This window comes from Equus przewalskii, chromosome 7, assembly GCF_037783145.1.
Source record: "Equus przewalskii isolate Varuska chromosome 7, EquPr2, whole genome shotgun sequence".
Lineage (NCBI taxonomy): Eukaryota > Metazoa > Chordata > Mammalia > Perissodactyla > Equidae > Equus > Equus przewalskii.
The window spans coordinates 32,195,770-32,213,888 of record NC_091837.1 but is presented as its reverse complement, the minus strand read 5'-3'; the positions used below and the strand labels follow the sequence as shown (position 1 = coordinate 32,213,888).

Here is an 18,119-nt window from a genome sequence, read left to right as displayed (position 1 = left end):
CGGCATGTAGTCTAAACAAGTTTCTGAAGTAACTTTCCAGTAGACGCCGTCTGATCCTTTTGCGATCCTTGTGCCTCATTTGTAAATGGTGTATGTAGATCCAGCTCCTAAGTCTTGCTGCCGCTCACGCATGTCCCACCTCCTTTTTGTCTTTGTCCTTCTGTGGTTCCCTGGGGATAGGCTCTGGCTCAGGCAATTAAAGAGGCCAAAGAGCAGCACCCTGACATGTCAGTGACCAAAGTAGTGGTCCACAAGGAGACGGAGATCACCCCAGAAGATGGCGAGGACTGACGCCAGGTGAGCGGGCCGCGGGTTCTCCGGGCTTGGCCGGCGTGTCGCGTGGGGCGCTTCCCTCCTCCTTCACCTGAGTCCTGTCTTGCCTTTTTCTCTCACTGGCGTCTGCCGGGCTGGTTACCAAGAGGACAGGGAATTAGTTTGTGGGTGCCAGTTTGTTTCAGATTTGGAGGTTCTATTCTGTGTACTTTTTGCAAACGCTGTGCCAGTTAGAGGATAAAGAGAAAGCAGACTCTTTGCTTGCGTCACTGCTGTTCCCTTTTACCCATGCCCTGTACTCTTCGTTATCCAAATTTGAAATATCAAATTTGATTTCACTTGCTGTGTGGCCTATTCAGAACTAAGGTCGTTTTGTTCTGAGAGGTGCAATTTGTGTGTTCTAAATACCAGGGAAATAAAATAGAGCACTTTCTCTTTGACGGCAGCGTTGTCTCGTCGTAAGCTTTCTCCTCAACCGTGCTTGCTTACAAGCTGTTTATGCTTTGGTTTTGCCATGTTTTTTAATGTGAAACCTGAGCACTCACTTTCATTTTGGACGTCTTATATTTTCTGTATTCTTTGGATGATTTTTTTCCAAAAGCTTGGTGTAGCTTTGTGTCTCAGGAGGAGGCAAAAATGCAGTCTTGTGGTCCTGCTTTTCTCGAGAAAGCGCATGCCTTCCCCGCTGCTGTTGGGCCAGCATCTTGTGTGTGTGTGCAGACTTGCCGTGCACTGACCTGCCACGCAAGCGCACGTGGGCCTGAGCCCCCTAGAGGGCTCTAAGCGCTGAGCACAGCGGTCCAGCTGCCTGCACATTTGGCTCTGTGATAAAAGTCTCTGAAACGCTTTACATGTGTAAATGAAATGACTAAGTTCTCTAACACTGATTTAAGGAATATAGATTGATGAGTGGCTTCTCTTGCAGAGAAAAATATGAAAATAACTTATTATGTTCGAAATAATGTAATTTGGAAGATAGACAGCAAAAACAATTTCCTTCCATGAGCTTTCGCCACCTGGGTGATGCAGTTGTTACTTAAAAGAGCGAGCGTCAGTGACCACGCTCGTAGGTTATGGTATCTTGTCAAAAAGAGCATTTAATAACCTGCAAGATTCTTTTGTGTGACCTTGAGCTGAGGAAAACTCGCAGGTGGTTCCCGATGAGTCACTGATCAGATCTCTGTCCTCCAGGACTAGCTCGGCCTGCGCACGAGTCCAGGCACGCCAGCCGCGAGAGCCAGAGCCCGGAGGCCCCCCGGACCCGCCGACTTCATCTGCCCGCGGAAGACTCCATCCGGAAGACCTGACCTTGACCCTTAATAAAGACACTGGCAGAGAGATCTTCCCTTAATAAAACAATCCAAATCAGCATCACTAAACTGATATTGCATGAAGCAATGGTAACGTTACAAAAGAGCAGCATTTTTAATTTTCACCAAGTGTCTCAGTTTTCAGCTACTCCTGCACGTTCATAACCGACAGTAGACACCGCGATCTCATGTAACATAAGCAGTTCATGCCTTTCATAGCTCATTACTATTAAAATCTAAGCAAAGTTTCAATTTCTTAGGTGACAGCTCTTTTGTTTACAGACAAATGAAGATTACCCTGAAATGCTCCAGTGTGTCAGGTTTATTCCAGATTAGATGTGCCAATAACCGCATTTATTCAGGAAACAACTTGAATCTTGTCCTCGTTTCGTCTGCTCTTACTGCTTACCCGTGAACAGCGATGACTCTGATCCTCCAGAAAGATTTCATGCTTCCAGTCCCGCTTTGTGTACCTAATTTAATTCATTAAAAGGTAGTACTGATTTTAGCATATTAATGTGATTTTTTTCCTTCTCCACTTTGGTCTGCATTCAATCTGGAAAGCTTCCTGGAGTTCCTTAACAAGTCCTGAATGCGGAAATTGTCATTGTTTTGGGAAGAAAATCTGTATTTTTATTAGTTTACAATATTATGAGATTTCACTCCAGGACAACCTATTGGGTTTCTGAGGGTTTGTTTTCTTTCTTCGTTTCCTCTTCCTTGTATTTTTTCATTGGTTTTTCTTCTTTTACTTGAAAAAGGTTTTATTTCCAAATCTGGTCCATATTTACAATCTAGTTCAGAGCCAAGCCTTAAACTGTACAGAATTTCCACTGTAATTAAACTATTTAGCGTTTAGTTATAAATAGCCTTCAAGAAGATATATTCTCCATTACACTGTCCACTGCATCACATAGCCCGTGGCGAATGTACGTTTCTGCATAGCGAAATAAAAATGGTTCATGCGTTTAAAACTTGAATTGTGTGTGGAATCACTTCGGTGTTGTCTGTATTTAGGCAGAGGTAACATTCGCATGACACTGAAGACCTCGTTCCTTCGCGTTGTAGAAACAGCCTGTCTTTTTACAGGTGAGAAAGTGTACGTGGTAGTACAGGGTGTGCACCCTTCAAGGCACGGAGATGCGAATCAAATACGTATGTCTAACTTGTCGGTTGCCAGTGAAGGTCTTGAAAAGTACAACTCATTATCACAAACTCATTTTCAAAGTTTTGATTTTTTTTAATAATAAGAGAGGCTCTGCTATAAAACCAGTATTTCTGGGTGCTTTTAATCCACCAAAGAAACACTTGTCTCTCCTACATTGGCTCCACAGCTGAGCAGATTCCCTGCTGCGTTCTGCAGAGGCCATGCAGGAGGTCCCAACCTCCTCCCCATCACACTCCTCACGTACCAGGGACTGAGAAGTCTTTTTGATACCAGCTGCCACCTGAACACCTAAATGTACTTGCTGACATTTCCTACCATGTCACTGTGCCTAACTTGTGTTTTTTTTTTTTAACTAGTTTTTTAAAAGGGGTCATGAACAGACGTTTCTCTAAAGAAGATATACGGATGGCCAATAAACACATGAAAAGATGCTCCTCATCACTGATCATCAGGGAAATGCAAATTAAAACTACACTAAGATATCACCTTACGCCCATTAGAATGGCAAAAATAACCAAAACAAAAAGTGACAAATGTTGGAGAGGGTGTGGAGAAAAAGGATCCCTCATACACTGCTGGTGGGAATGCACACTGGTGCAGCCACTATGGAAAACAGTATGGAGATTCCTCAAAAAGTTAAAAATAGAAATACCATACGACCCAGCCATCCCACTACTGTGTATCTATCCAAAGAACTTGAAATCAGCAATTCCACAAGACCCATGCACCCCTATGTTCATTGCAGCATTGTTTACAACAACCAAGACATGGAAGCAACCTAAGTGGCATCAACTGATGATTGGATAAAGAAGATATGGTGTATATATATACAATGGAATACTACTCAGCCATAGAAAAGAGCAAAATCATCTCATTCACAACAACACGGATGGACCTTGAGGGAATTATGTTAAGTGAAATAAACCAGATAGAGAAGGACAATCTCTGCATGACTCCACTCATATGAGGAATTTAAACGTGGACAAAGAGAACAGATTAGTGGTTACCAGGGGAAAGGGGGCTGGGGATGGGCACAAATGGTGAAGGGGTGCACCTACAACACGACTCACAAACAATAATGTACAGATGAAATTTCACAAGGTTGTAAACTATCAATCTTAATGAAAAGTTAAAAAAAAAAAAACTTTTTTTCAGAAAACTGTTAGATTGACCACATATCTTGATCTTATTGAGAGTCCAATTCCTGTTCTTTGTCTCTTAAGGAATTATCAACTTGTCCTTACTAGGAATACTAAGTATTAATTTTAGAAACTGAAGCATCATTTTAATTCTGTTTGAAGCCAATTTAAAAATTGAGAAAAAAATAATAGTTTATTGATACAAAAATGGTAAGTGGTCTCCCAGGGACACCTGCAGCTGTTTGCATAGTTTGTGTCCATCAAGTTGTAACTGTTTGCTGTTTTAAACCAGACCTGAGATTTTCATGTTCCTCTGTCTTCAGCAACAAGTGCTCGTTCACATTTATAAAATTATACATCATAGGGAAATTTTATATTTTCAACCTTCTTTTCCTCCTTTTTTCCTCAAAATTTTCCTCAAATTTTTCCAGCCCCCATGACATTGCTGTGTGGGAGTTCCAAAGCTACCTCTCCATATTTGGGTATTTGTGACAGCAGTGCCCCACTTCTAGTACCAAAATCTGTATCTGCTTTTTATTGGTGCATAACAAATTACCACAAAATTAGCAGCTTAAAACCACACGCATGTGTTCCCTCACAGTTTCTGTAGGTCGGAGTCTGGCCATGGCTTTACCGCGTCCTCTGGAAGGCTGCGCTCGGCTGGGGCTGGGGTCCCATCTGGTGGCTGGCTTGGGAAAGGATCCACTTCCAAGCTCTGTTCAGTTGTTTGCACAGTTCATTTCCTTGTGCTTCCTGTGTGCTTTCTTGTACTTCTTCAAAGCCGGTCCGGGAGGGAGGCTAGAGCATGTCTGCTGGCAAGGCGGAGTCTCATATAACAACATCATCAAGGGAGCAGCTTCCCAGCAGAGGGTGTGCTCACCGCATCAACAGATTTAAAATTTTGTTTTGAAGATTAGTCAATCACGAACATTCCCCAATTCAATGATTTTAAAGCTGATTTCACTAAGAATAAAACTGTTTTGGTTATTGCTAAACTGATAGATGATCTCAGAGCGTTTTGCTTAGGCATTACTACTAATACGGAAAAGTGTAGCGCTGGATTGGTGTGAAGACGACCGTAGACAGAAAACTTTCAGAAACTGAAGAATTCCACTTCAGTTAGCTGTTTACCTCATAGAAAAGAAATTCGTGCTTCTCAGTTTGCTCTAAGATTCAGGTTCAGGGTCATTAGAAAACAATTTATAGGTCCCTCAAATGAGCGGAAAAATAAGTTGCAAACGCAAAGGTGCTGTGGTCCAGCCTGCAGTTCGTGCTGGGCACACAAGAATCTACAGAAACGGTGGTGGTGGTGTCGCCAAGCCTGAGAACGTCTGCGTGGCATCCCTCTGGAGCCATGGCGAGTCGCCCGGTTCAGGGAACAGCCTGCCTCCAGGTAAGGCGCTCCCCGCTCTCCGTCTAGTGGAGCTGGAACGGTGCGCGGCCTGGGTGGGAGGCCCCCTCGCAGACCACTGCAGGTCAAAGTCGTGTCTCATTCTGTTGTGTCCTCCAGGGTCCTAGCATCTTGCTTCCCTCGCAGTCAGTGCTAAACATGTGTAATGAATACAAGTGTGTAACGAATGGTTTACAGTCGGGACCATCGACAGACCACAGCCCTTCACCCAGATCAATATCTTTACTACTGTAAAACAAGACAAAACAAGGAAAAAACAGAGAGAGATGGAGAACCTGAACCACCCAGTGGACTCCTTGGGGTGTCTGCTGTGAAAGCAAGTCAGAGGACAAGTCTAGGCCTGGCCCAGAGGAGGGAGGACCCCGAGGATGAAGGGCCTGTGTCCCCCAATCCCTGCAGGAGGGAACCTGCCTCCTGCCCAGGAATTCGTCTGCGGACCATCAGATGAGTTTGTCGGGGACACGCCAGTAGGGGGTTGGCAGTTGTTCAGGCGGCTCCTGTCATCTCAGTGCACACACCCTCTTCCTCTTCCTTACGGAGCCACGCACCCATCCCAAGAAGACCAGGCTCTCGGCTCCCTTGAGCCCTGGTGTGGTCACGTGACTAAGTTTTGAGCAGAAGGGCTGTGTGGGATTTCTGAGGAGGATCTGGAAGTGAGACAGCAGCCCCTTCACTGCCGCCTCTCCTTCCTCCTGCAGATACGGAGTGGGCACGTGATGGCTGGTCCCCCTCATGTGGCACCTCAGGGGTGGAAGCCACGGGAGGGTGATGGAGCAGAAAGTCGGAGACAGGGCCCTAATCTTGGCACGGAGAATCCAGACTTATTTACAGGATAGAGAAGAACTTCGCATTCTTTTTCCCAGTCATTGCTAGGTTGACATTTTGTTATATGCAGATGTGCTGATCTCTGACTATCCAGGGCTCCTCCCCACTCCACAGCTCCCGGGGAAGGGGTCTGCCAGGCCTGCGTCTCCCGATCAGCTGCTGCGGTCCCAGGAACGGGGCTCCTCACCTGCCCATGCCCACAGCTCTAAAACCGCCTCCTCTTCGGCTGTTGCCAGAACTGGCCCATCTCCTTCACGCCACTGGGCCTCTGCGTGTGCTCCTTCCTCACCCTGGGTGTCGGCCACCTGGCTAGGCCTGCCCATCATCAGCTCAGTCATCTCCTCCAGGGCGCCCTCCTGGCCCCACACTAGCTAGGACCCCCCCTGTCTTCTTCACTGTCCTATCACCATTGTAACCACAAATGCGTTTGTGGGTCCGCCTGATTACTGTCTCCCTTCCCCATGACACTGGGCAACCTGAAAGCAGACAGCCTCATTTTGTTACCCCCTGTATCCCCAGTCCTGAGCGTGGTCCCCACACAAGGAAGGTGCTCACATGTGCTGAGTCTGAGTCGTGGCCTCATAAGCCTTCGTGTTTCTGCTGTGAGGTCAAGATGCTCCTGTCAGCACAGGCAGGGCCAGCAGGGGTGTTGGCCTCAGACAGAAGGCCCTGGCATGGACTTTCTGCCCAACCCCTCTCTCACGGTACAATTTCAGGAAGGAGACCACTGCGACCCTGAAAGTGGGAGTGATGGAAGATCCAGCCCCCAGGCCATGGGGAGAACCCATGAAGAGCACATGAAGGTGCGGGCTCCCTGCCTGCCACGGGCCACCTCCTGCCCATCACAGCCCCATGGTCTATACACAAGCAACTCTGGATTCCCTTTGCCCAGGTCCTTGCTAGCTTGAGGACATTCTTCCACCTTCCATCCTTGGAGGTGGCTGACGAAAGAGGCCACGGGGCAGTCCACCAGCCTGTCCAGTGTCCAGTGATGGCTCGGGAGATGCAAAGTGACTGCACCCCACCTTCCTGTCTGCTGGCTGGAGACGCCCTTCCCCTCCTCCAGAAGACTCAGGCTGGAGATCCTGTGGGGCTGGATCCTGGACAGGTGAGGTTATTAGGGGAGGCTGCATGGGGCCAGTTCGGGAAGGTGCTGAGAGCCTGAGGTGGCAGAGATGACAGGGCCAACGGGGAGGATGGCATAGCGTAGCAAGGAAGAAGTTCCTGAGTGGGACAGACTGTGGCAGAGTCTGACGAGGTGCAGACCCAGGGGCACCATGCAGGGTCTGAGCTCTGCCCCCGTTGGCTCCACCACAGTTAGGCGGTGGGTGGGGAACACATCAGAGATTGGTAGGTGGTCTCCAGATGCTGCTGGTGTGGGTGGACCCTGGGAGAGAGACTGGGGGTCACCAGGCAGCACTGGAGGGGTTGAGGTGAGGGCCCTGGGGGTCAGCTGGGACTGGCCAAAAGGCAGAAGAGAGGCAGCCTCAAGGGCCAGTCACACTGGGGCATGGGCGGGGCTCTCCTTGGTATCACAGGCCTCTCCGTATCTGGCCGGGTAGGGACTCCTGCCCATCTTTCCAGCCTCAGTGCAGACAGCACTCCCCCCTGCTCTCCCAATCCTGCACATTCCAAGAGTGTCAATGGGTCCTGTTTAGACCCCACCCAGGGCCCTGTGGGCTCAAGTCACCACATAACTCTCCACTACTGCCGCTCCCTGGCCGTGTGGGGAGAGGCGTGGTCATAACCTCCATTTTCCGTCAGCCCCCTCACCCTCCACCCACCCAAGGGGAAAGCATCATAATCTCCATTGTCCACCAAACCTCCATGTGGTGGCGTTGTCATAACCTACATTTTCCATCAACCATTTCATCCTCCCAACCCACAACGGGAAAGAGTTTGTCAGGTTCTCCATTCTCCATCAACCCGCTTTACCCTTCCAACCAACCACAAACAAGGCATTGTCAAAAACGTAGTGTTATTCAAATCATCTATATCTGTACCAATTTTCTGTTTCATCAGTTACTGAAAGAGAGATATAGAAATTGCCACCTGTAATTGTGAATTTGTCTATTTCTCCTTGCAGATCTGAGTTATTGCTGCTTGTATTTTGAAATTTCACTATTAGATACACAAACATTTAGGAGTGTTAGGTCATCTTGATGAATTGGTCTTTTGGTTTTAGCTCAATATTTGATATAAAACAGACCCTTCTGCCTCATAGCGTTCAAAGTTCCACCACATGGCTACACCATTACACAAAAACAAAAGAGTAAACAAAAGTGTTTACACAATTACAGCGGTCGGCATGCTGGCGTTGGCGTCAGCAGAATGAAAGCAGAAGGCACAGCGAAGAGCAGAGATCTTGGATTCCAGGACAATCACAGGACGATCGCCCCTGAAAGATCCCCCAGGACATGAAAGCTTAGTGCTTCTGTCCCGTGTAGGTAGGAAGACAGAAAATCGGCATTTAGTAAGCACCCACTGTGTTGTAGGAATAGCACTTCTACTATCACACCCTTCCTCCTAATAATAATAATATCTATGATTTATTGATCTTCTTACTATCTGCCAAGCCACTGTGCTAAGCACTTTGGCTTATTTAATCTTACAGTAATTCTGAGAAATATGTCTTAATTAATTCCATTTTACCAAAAAGAAAAGTCAAGGCTCTTTGAATTTAATGGATTAGTCAAGGCCACTGAGTTTGTACGTGGGAGTCACAGCCATGAGTTGCTGGCAGAATTCTAAAGCTGTCACTTCATGAGTCCCGTTATCCCCTGTTCACTCCATCAAACACGGATCTAGTACCACTGCAAAGAGACCTTGCAGATCCAGTTAAGGTTACTAAATAGTTGACTTTAAGATGAACAATCATGCTGGACTGTCCAGGTGGGACCCATGGGTCATGGGCACCAATGGAATCTCGTGATCCTTAAACACAGAAGAGCCTGTCAGAGAATGTGGCACGGGGAGGTCAGAGTCATTCACAGCATGAGAAGAATTCCAACCGCCATTGCTGGCTTTACAGATGAAAGAAGGGGGCCGGGAGCCCAGGAGTTGGTCTCTAGAAGCTGAGAATGACCACTGATTGACAGCCAGCAGGGACCGGGGACCTCAGTTCTACAACAACAGGAACTGAACTGCCCACAACCTGCTGGGCTCAGAAGCAGATTCCTTCCCAGCGTCCCCGGAGGGATGGCAGCCCTGCCGACACCTGGATTTGGGGCTGTGAACTGAGAGCAGAGAACCAGCTGAGCCACCCTGTGGCACACCTGACAGACAGACAGACGGTGAGATGATACGTGGGTGTTGTTTTCAGCCACCAAGCCTGTGGTGTCTGTTAGGGCAGCAATAGAAAAGGACTGTGCCATGTCTGCCTTGCCCGAAAGTCCACGCTGCCCCAGGGACTCAAATCAAATGAGAGTGTTGGAAAATTAATTTAGGTATTCAAGAACAAAACATATTTTAAGTCTGCCTTATAGACGTCAGAAAAGTCAATTCAGACAAGACTCTGTAGTGTTTAAATAAATATCCATATAAATTATAAAGGTGGGCTTTTAACCAACAACTCTAATTTCAAGTGCTCTTTGTCCATTAATATACAGAAAAGACCACGGGAAGTTTGTTATGCTTACTTTCTGTGGGAAAACGGGAACCAGTGCAAGAACCCCAGTGTCATAAAGGGACATGTTTCTGTTTTCAGTTCAGTTCGTTTTTATCCCAATCAGTGCTTAGAAGCACGATCGTAAGTAAAGATAGCCAGGTGAGCACAAACCATCCTCTTCCTTCTCATCTCCCAACGCACAATGCCGGGTGACCCACTCCACGTGCTCCGTCCACACGCTCACGACCACACGTGCTGGGCTGAGGAGGTCAGCCAGCCCGTCAAGGCCCGGCCCTTGGCCCGGGCACACGTGCTGCGCTGCAGAGCGGAGAGGACCTGGGGTTTGGGGACGGAGCAGGTGGCGGGTTTGAATCTTAGCTCCGCTTACTGGCTGTATAATTCTGAGAATTATTTTATCTCCTTTAGGTTCTATTTTCTAACCTATAAAAAGTATATAATACTAACAAAAGTTGTAAAGAGCTACTGTTCATCGCTAAATGCATGCAGTGCCTACTTTGGGCCAGGCAGCCATTACGTTAAGTGATTATGCACTTACTGTAAATTCCCTCAGCCAACCTTTGAACTTGGGTCTTCCTGACTGAAGCCCGGGTTCTGACGGCTTTTCCCTGTGCGGGACTCGCGGCTTCGTGCAGAGCATGGGTCACGGAGCCCATCCAGGGCCCACGTGCGCAGCCGGGCACTGCTACGTCTTCAACAAGACCGGCAATTTGGAAAGGCCTGGCAACGCTTAGTGAATGAATACAAGCGCTCTACCAGCTGCTGTTCTGACCTGCACGCTGCAGAACCCACCTCATCGCCAAAGCTGGAAGGGAGTTAGCACCTTCCAGGCTCTCTGGGACAGCCAGAGGGGTGGGCTTAGAAGCACCGCAGCCAGGGACAGGCCAAACCGCCCCATGCAGATGCCCCGGCTGCTGCTGCCCAGCACAGAGCGCACGGTTCACACCACCCATATCGGGCAACTAAGCACCTCACCACTACAGCCCCCCAGCTCTGGCTGCCTCTGCCACCCCTTCCATCAGAAACGGACCCCGCAGGCTTGCTTGTTCTGCGTTGGGTGTGTTTAAATGGTGAGCCTGCACCAGGTTCTGCCCGGATCTGCAAGGGAGGCCGGAAATGAACTTCCGGCTTTATCTTGGGGAGGTGGGACTTATAGGGTAAGAAATTCTTCAAAGATGAGATGGTCATTCCAAAAATACTGAGCAGCCTCAAAATGTGACAGATGTCTACAGTGACATAAACATCCTCATGGTGCATTTCACGCATTGCGGAGCAGAGGCAGTCTCATTCCGATCATTTGTATCAGGCGGAAAAAGAGACTGCAAGGTGGTAGATTTCACCGAGCCCAGGGCCGTTTGTGCCGCTGAGCCTGGCCTCCGAGCACCCAAGCTGGTTTCCTCGTGTTGGAGTGCCGTTTGCTAGTATGTCTGAAGCTACGTGTTTCCTCCTTGGCACAGATGAGTGACGATGGGCAGCTGGCGCTGGTGGAGTGCGAGGTAGCAGTGACACCTTCGCCGTGCAGACAACCAGGCTTTAGTAGGACTAGGAATTTCAGAAATAGCTCTCCAAATATTAACTGTAAGATGACATAATTAAAACAAAAATTTTTAAAAATTCTTTTTCATGAATCTGCAACCGTATCTTCTATTTCACCTATTCTTTTTCTTTCTCTTCCCCTTCACTGTTTGTGAAAGCCTATGTTTCCAGACTCGAGGCAGCTTGTTAGTGCATTAATAATAGTTCTAAGAGGATCTAGAAAAAATAATTTTACGTTCTATTGCTAATAAGAGTGCAAGAGTCATTGCATTGCGTCTCTCTTCCCATCATCAGCTCTGTCGGGGGGAACAAAGAAAGAATGGTTGAGTTAGCCGTGTTAAACCTTGTGATGTTTTCTTCCACTTAGGAGATTTTCCTGTAGGAGGCCTGCGTCTTCTACCCGTTTCTAGGAAATGAGTGTTTGATATTTAAGCTGCAATTCATAGCAGTTATCATCACGTGTTTTCCACAAGCTTCCAGCTCTTGACAAACTTGTATATAACTTTTAAGGAAAGCAGAACTTTTTTCTTAAGAAAAATTATTTCAGATCCCTTTAAAATGGGCATGGACTTTTTTTTTAAATAGAGGTATATTATATATGGTGATTTCTCCGCAATTGTTTACATGTTGACTCAAATCAAGTGTTAATAAAAATCTGTTTCTTGGGGGCTGGCCCCGTGGCCGAGTGGTTAAGTTCGCGCACTCCGCTGCAGGCAGCCCAGTGTTTCGTTGGTTCGAATCCTGGGCGCGGACATGGCACTGCTCATCAGACCACACTGAGGCAGCGTCCCACATGCCACAACTAGAAGAACCCACAACGAAGAATATACAACTATGTACCGGGGGGCTTTGGGGAGAAAAAGGAAATAATAAAATCTTTAAAAAAAAAAAAAATCTGTTTCTCGGTGACTCTCATAAAGCGTTGCTGCTGACAGCACTCTGGAAGTGACGTGAGTGACTCTGGGAACAAGGTACCATAGATCTTCCGTGCAGGACCTTCTCCTCCAAGTTCATTAGCCTTTGCTTGTCTCCCACGTTTCATGATCTTCCTTGGTGACTAGCTAAGGATTTGGGTCTCCTCTTGGGTGTGAAGAGTAATATTCTGGTAATACATGACCTGTCCCAAGTAACATGAAACATGATATTTCATGGACCATCAGTATCTTAACCTAAAATAATAATCATTAAAAAAATCTCAGGGCCAATTATGCGCCCTCAAAATACTTTCAATCAGAAGATGCTAATATATTGAGCCAGTTCTGTTCATTGGCCCAACGTTCCTTTACTCAATTGAATGCAGGCCATCTGCAAAGGGATAGAACTGCAGGCCCGACGGCCTAGCACAGTGAGTTCTGATGGGATGGCCAGGGTTTTCCAGCAGGTCATAAACGAGGGGTGCTGGCACAAAAAAACAGCAATGAAAAGGTTAGCCTTCAAATGATTTATTATGTGTGTCTCCTTTGAAATAACTAAATACAATGGATATTCATGCAAATACATTTTCTCAATTGAACTTGTTATTGGTTAATAGCTATAACTTAATTTTGAAGAAAATATATATTTTCCCAATTAAAAGATCTTGCTTCCCTTCCACTCACCAGACTGAAGACATCAGACACGAGGACTTGTGGCCTGACAGGAGTCAGTGGCTGGAAGTCAAATTTCTGGCCAGAGGTTATGTCTGAATATAAAATTCAGCAATAACATTAAGCCTTCTAGTCTGGATGTCTTTCATTTAGACTTTTTTAGTTTCTTTTGCCTCAGGATGAAAAGAAAGTAAACTCTGCCTGAGCCTAGCTTAGCTGGCTTTTGGCAATAAAGTCTCTAAAAGAAATAATGCTTTTACTTATAAACCCTACCCTAATAGAGTGTAGAATGACATGAAAGCTAATAAGAAAAAGGTAGTAGAGGTAAGTCTTGGCTGCAAAGAAAAATCACATCTGTCTCTTTTGCCTCACACACTTCATAACCGTACCAAGTAGCAAACGTAAGACTGAGAAGACATTTGGGAGAGAGTGAGGGAAAGAGCTGGGAGCTAGGTCTACTCAGAATTAATTCAACCAATTGTTATAGAGCGTAATCATGTTTAGCTTTCCTAAGCCAGTGTTTCTCAGAGTGAGATTTCAAAGTTTGGACTTTTAAGGTTTCCATGAATTTTTCAAGGAATTCATGAGGTCAAAACTATTTTCAAAGTAAAACTAAAATGTCATTTGCCTTTTTACCAATGTATTTAAAAGATGAGAAGAAATGTTCGCACCTTAGCACGAACCAAGGCAGTGGCAAAAACGCTAAGTTGTTGTTGTGCTGTTCACTGCCCCAGCAGCAGGAAGTGGTCCAGATGAGTATTCTCCTCCCAGCAGCACTGGTGGAGACCAAGCAGACAGCTCCCTGGAACCAAGTCACTTGAAGTACAGGCCTAGTGACCATCCCCTCCCTAGAGGCACTGGGTGTACCAGGGAAGCTTCTTCTGACCCTGAGGGTGGGGCATCAGCAGGGATTGAGCATGAGCCCTGCCAGCACCTAGCAGGCTGGAGGGCTGGGAAGTTCTCTCTACTGGTACCTCGCGTGTCCTTCCCAACAGCAACAGGCCAAGGGAAGTGTATGCTCTCCCTGAAGACGGCACCAGCAGGGATCACATGGGCACCTGGGTGGGGAGAGGTGAATGAAGCAGAACAGAATAGCGTGGCAGGGGCTCTGAGAGCTACATTGTCATGGAATCATAGCCCATGACCCATAAAAGTAAGCCAGAACCTACACACCAAAACTAAACAGAAGATAATGCATGCTAAAACAGAAGAATTATAGGATCCAGACGCTCCTAAAATAATACCTGAAAATGTCCAGGATACACTAAAAGAATATTGTCTTAGTAAGAATGAAGAAAAGCTTGACTGCTCTAAAAAAGAATCAATTTTTTAAAAAATTACAATACTATAATCAATCAGATATTGGAATTATCTGACAAGGATTTTAAAGCAGCTGTCATAAGAATGTTTCCAAAAGCAATTAGAAAATACAAAATATCAGCAAGGAAATAGTATTTTTAAAAAGAACCAAATGGAAGTTATAGCAGTGAAAAATACAATAACCAAAATTAAAAACTCCCTGGATAAACTCAAAAGTAGATTGAAGATGAAAGAGGAGAGAGTTAGTGAACTTGAGGACAGATCAATATAATTTACTCACTCAAACAGAGGGAAAATAGACTGTAAAAAAGTGAAGATTTTTCAGGTAGCTGTGGACAATAACAAAAGATCTATTGCAAATAATGCAGTATGAAGCCTAAAAGGAGAAGAGAAAGAGGCTGAAAAAATATTCAAGCAAATAATGGCCAGAAACTTCCAAAATTCAAAATTTAGCAAAAAATGTAAACCTACAGATTCAAGAAGTTGAATGAAACAAAATAGGATAAACCCAAAGAAATCCATGCCAAGGTATATCATAATTAAACTTCTTAAAACTAAACCAAGAAAACATCTTAAAAGAAACCAGAGAGAAATGATGTATTACCTATAGGGGAGCAACCAATTTGAATCAGAGTTGATAACTTATCTGAAACCATTGAGGCCAGAAAGAATTGACAAAATAGTTTTCAAGTACTGGAAATATTATCAGTGGAAAATTCTAATCCCAGCAAAGCAATTCTTCATGGATGAAGGGAAAACAAAGAGATCCTCAGACAAAGGGAAAGTAAGAGAATTTTTCACTAGCAGACCTACCCTTAAGGAATGGTTAAAAGAGTTTCTCCGTGCAGAAAGGATACGTTAACATAAAAAGACTTGGAACCTCAGAAAAGAAAAACAACAGATAGATAAAAATAGGGACAAATTGAACAGAACATTATTATCCTCATGATTTTCTTAAATCATATTTGATAGTTGAAGCAGAAATTATAACGTCATCTGGTGTTGGCCTCAATGTGTGTAGAGGAAATACTCAAGACAATTATATTTTAATAGTGGGGAGGGAAAGGGATTAAGATTTCAATATTCACTCAAAGTTGTAAAACATGAACACCTGTAGGCTGAGATAAGTTCTATATTATGTTGTAATACCTAGAGAAACCACTAAGAAATTATGCAAAGCAATATGCTCAAAGTCAGGATAAATAAAACAAGATGGAATCCTTCAAAATGTTCAAGTGACCCACAGGAAGGCAGGAAAAGAGAAGGAGAAGAACAAGAAACAGAGGAAGCAAACAGAAAGTAAAATGGTAGATTTAAGCCTTAATGTGGCCATAATTACTTTAAATGTAAATTGCCTAAATACACCAATTAAAAGACAGAGATTGGTAGAGTGCATTTTAAAAACCCATGAACTGGTTATATGCTGTATGTAATAAACTCACTTCAAACACAATGACATAGGTAGGTTGAAAGTAAAAGGAAGGGAAAAGATATATCATACTACCTATAATCCACCCCCCTCCCCAAAAAAGCAGAAGTAGCTATATTAAGATCAGGTAAAGTAGACTTCAGAGGAAAATAAAAGGAGGGCATCATAAAATGACAAAAGAATCAATCCTCCACGAAACATAACAATACTAAATGTATATGCATGAAAAACAAAGCCTCAAAAATATATGAATCAAAAACTTATAGAGCTGAAAGGAGAAAAGACAATCCACAATTATAGTTGGAGACTTTAAAACTTCATTCTCAGCAATTGATAGATGCACTAGACAGAAAATCAGTAAGTATATAGAAGATCTCAACAAACAACCAACCAGATTTAATTGACATGTATAAAAGCACTCTCTGGGGCCAGCCCGGTGGTGCAGTGGTTAAGTTTGCATGTTCCACTTCGGTGGCCTGGGGTTCGCTGGTTCAGATCCTGGGAGTGGACATGGCACCACTTGGCAAGCCATGCTGTGGCAGGCATCCCACATATAAAGTGGAGGCAGATGGGCACGGATGTCAGCTCAGGGCCAGTCTTCCTCAGCAAAAAGAGGAGGATTGGCAGCAGACGTTAGCTCAGGGCTAATCTTCCTCAAAAAAAAAAAAAAAAACTCCACCCATCAACAGAATAAACTTTTTTTTTTGCTGAATAAGTTTTGCCCTGAGCTAACATCTGCTGCCAGTCCTCCTTTTTTTACTTATTTAATTTTTTTGCTTGAGGAAGACTGGCCCTGAGCTAATGTCTGTGCTAGTCTTCCTCTGTTTTGTCTGTGGGATGCTTACACAGCATGGCTGATGAGTGGTGTATGTCCGCGCCCAGGATCTAAACCCATGAACACAGGCCACTGAAGCAGAATGTACTGCACTTAACCACTATGCCACAGGGCCGGCCCCCAGAATAAACTTTTTTAAGTGCCCATGAAACTTCCACCAAGATAGCCTATATCTTGGGATTTAAAAAAAATTCACTGTGTCAGCCCCAGTGGCCTAGTTGTAAAGTTCAGTGCACTCCACTTCAGCAGCCTGGGTTCAGTTCCCAGGCACAGAGCTACAGCACTCCTCAGTGGCCATGATGTGATGGTGGTTCACATACAAAAAGAGAGAGATTGGTAACAGATGTTAGCTCAGGGCAAATCTTCCTCAGCAAAAGAAAAAATTCATTAAATTTAAAAGAATTGGAATTCTACAAAGTGTGTTATCTGACCATAATGAAATGAGTCAAGAAATCAAAAACAGAAAGGCAAGAAATTTTGCAAACATCTGAAAATCAAACAACACGTCTTGAAATAATTCATGTATCAAACAGCAAGTCTCAAAGAAAATTTTAAAATGCATAGAATTAATGAAAATACAACATATCAAAATATGTGGGACACAGCTAAAGCAATGCTGAGAGCAAAAAGTTACGACACTCAATGCTTACATAAAAAAAGAGAAAAGGTCCAAACGAGTACTCTAAATTCCTACCTTAATAAACTAGAAACAGAAGAGTAAAATAAACTTAACGCAAGTAAAACGAAGGAAATAGTAGTGATAAGAGGAGAAATCTATGAAGCTGAAAACAAGAAAGAAATCAACAGAAAACTCAATGAGACAGAAAACTGGTTCTTCAAAATGGAATCAATAAAATTGATGAACCTGCAGCAATACTGACAAGAAATCACCAGTACCAGGAATGAGACAAGGGATCCTACTATCATTAAAGAATGGTAAGTAAGACTACAAACAATTCTAAGCTTATAAATTGGACAACTTAAAGAAATGGGTGAATTCCTCAAAAACTGCAAACTACCCAAATTCAATCAACGTTAAATACGTTATCTGAATAGTACTATAAATATTGATTAAATTATAATTAAATTAAATTTTGATCAAAATGAGAAATCACCAGGGCCAGACAGGTTCACTGTAGAGTTCTAACAAACATTTAAGAAAAGAACTAGCACCAATTTTACATACTTGTCAACAAAAATAATCCATAACCAATCTATAAATGAAAATTTGGGTGAGTTTATTCTGAGCTAAAATGTGAGGACCATGGCCCGGGGCCTTTCTTCCTGAAGGAGGAAAGAGCACCAAAGAAGTGAGGTGCACAGAGTGGTTATATACCCCCAAACAGGCTGTTTCACATATGATTGAAGTTTCCCTCCCAAAATAGTCACAAGATTGCCCTGTCAGCACAGTGCTTGATGGACAAAGCAGGTAGTGGGTCTGCTACCTAGGCAGGCGCAGCAGGAAGCAAGTCTGTTGTTTCGAGCTGGGTGGTCACAGGTGAGCGCAGCGATCAGTTCCTAGCCTAAGGAAAGATGCTTAATCCTTAAGGGAATGCCAACATTGGGAGGGGGAGGGAAGTTGCACCTTTATCTCAAGGGCCTTTGTTCTTGACACAGGGAATATCTAAAGCAGATCTACAATGCACGCTCAATGGCCTCTGT

At 44.6% G+C, this 18,119-nt stretch overlaps 1 protein-coding gene across 50 annotated transcripts in view; it reads left to right on the top strand.

Annotated features, from left to right (window-relative positions):
- The window catches only part of EPB41L3 (erythrocyte membrane protein band 4.1 like 3), a 228,812-nt gene extending 226,249 nt beyond the window's left edge, over nucleotides 1-2,563 (top strand). For 48 of the 50 annotated variants that reach the window (XM_070627390.1, XM_070627375.1, XM_070627376.1 and 45 more), the window contains 2 exons: nucleotides 181-297; nucleotides 1,465-2,563. In XM_070627390.1, the coding sequence (XP_070483491.1) occupies nucleotides 181-291 (111 nt within the window). In that variant the 3' untranslated portion in view covers nucleotides 292-297; nucleotides 1,465-2,563. The remainder of the gene's footprint in view (nucleotides 1-180; nucleotides 298-1,464) is intronic. The other 2 variants (XM_070627407.1, XM_070627387.1) reach the window with 1 other exon arrangement.
- The last annotated feature ends 15,556 nt before the right edge of the window (nucleotides 2,564-18,119 follow it).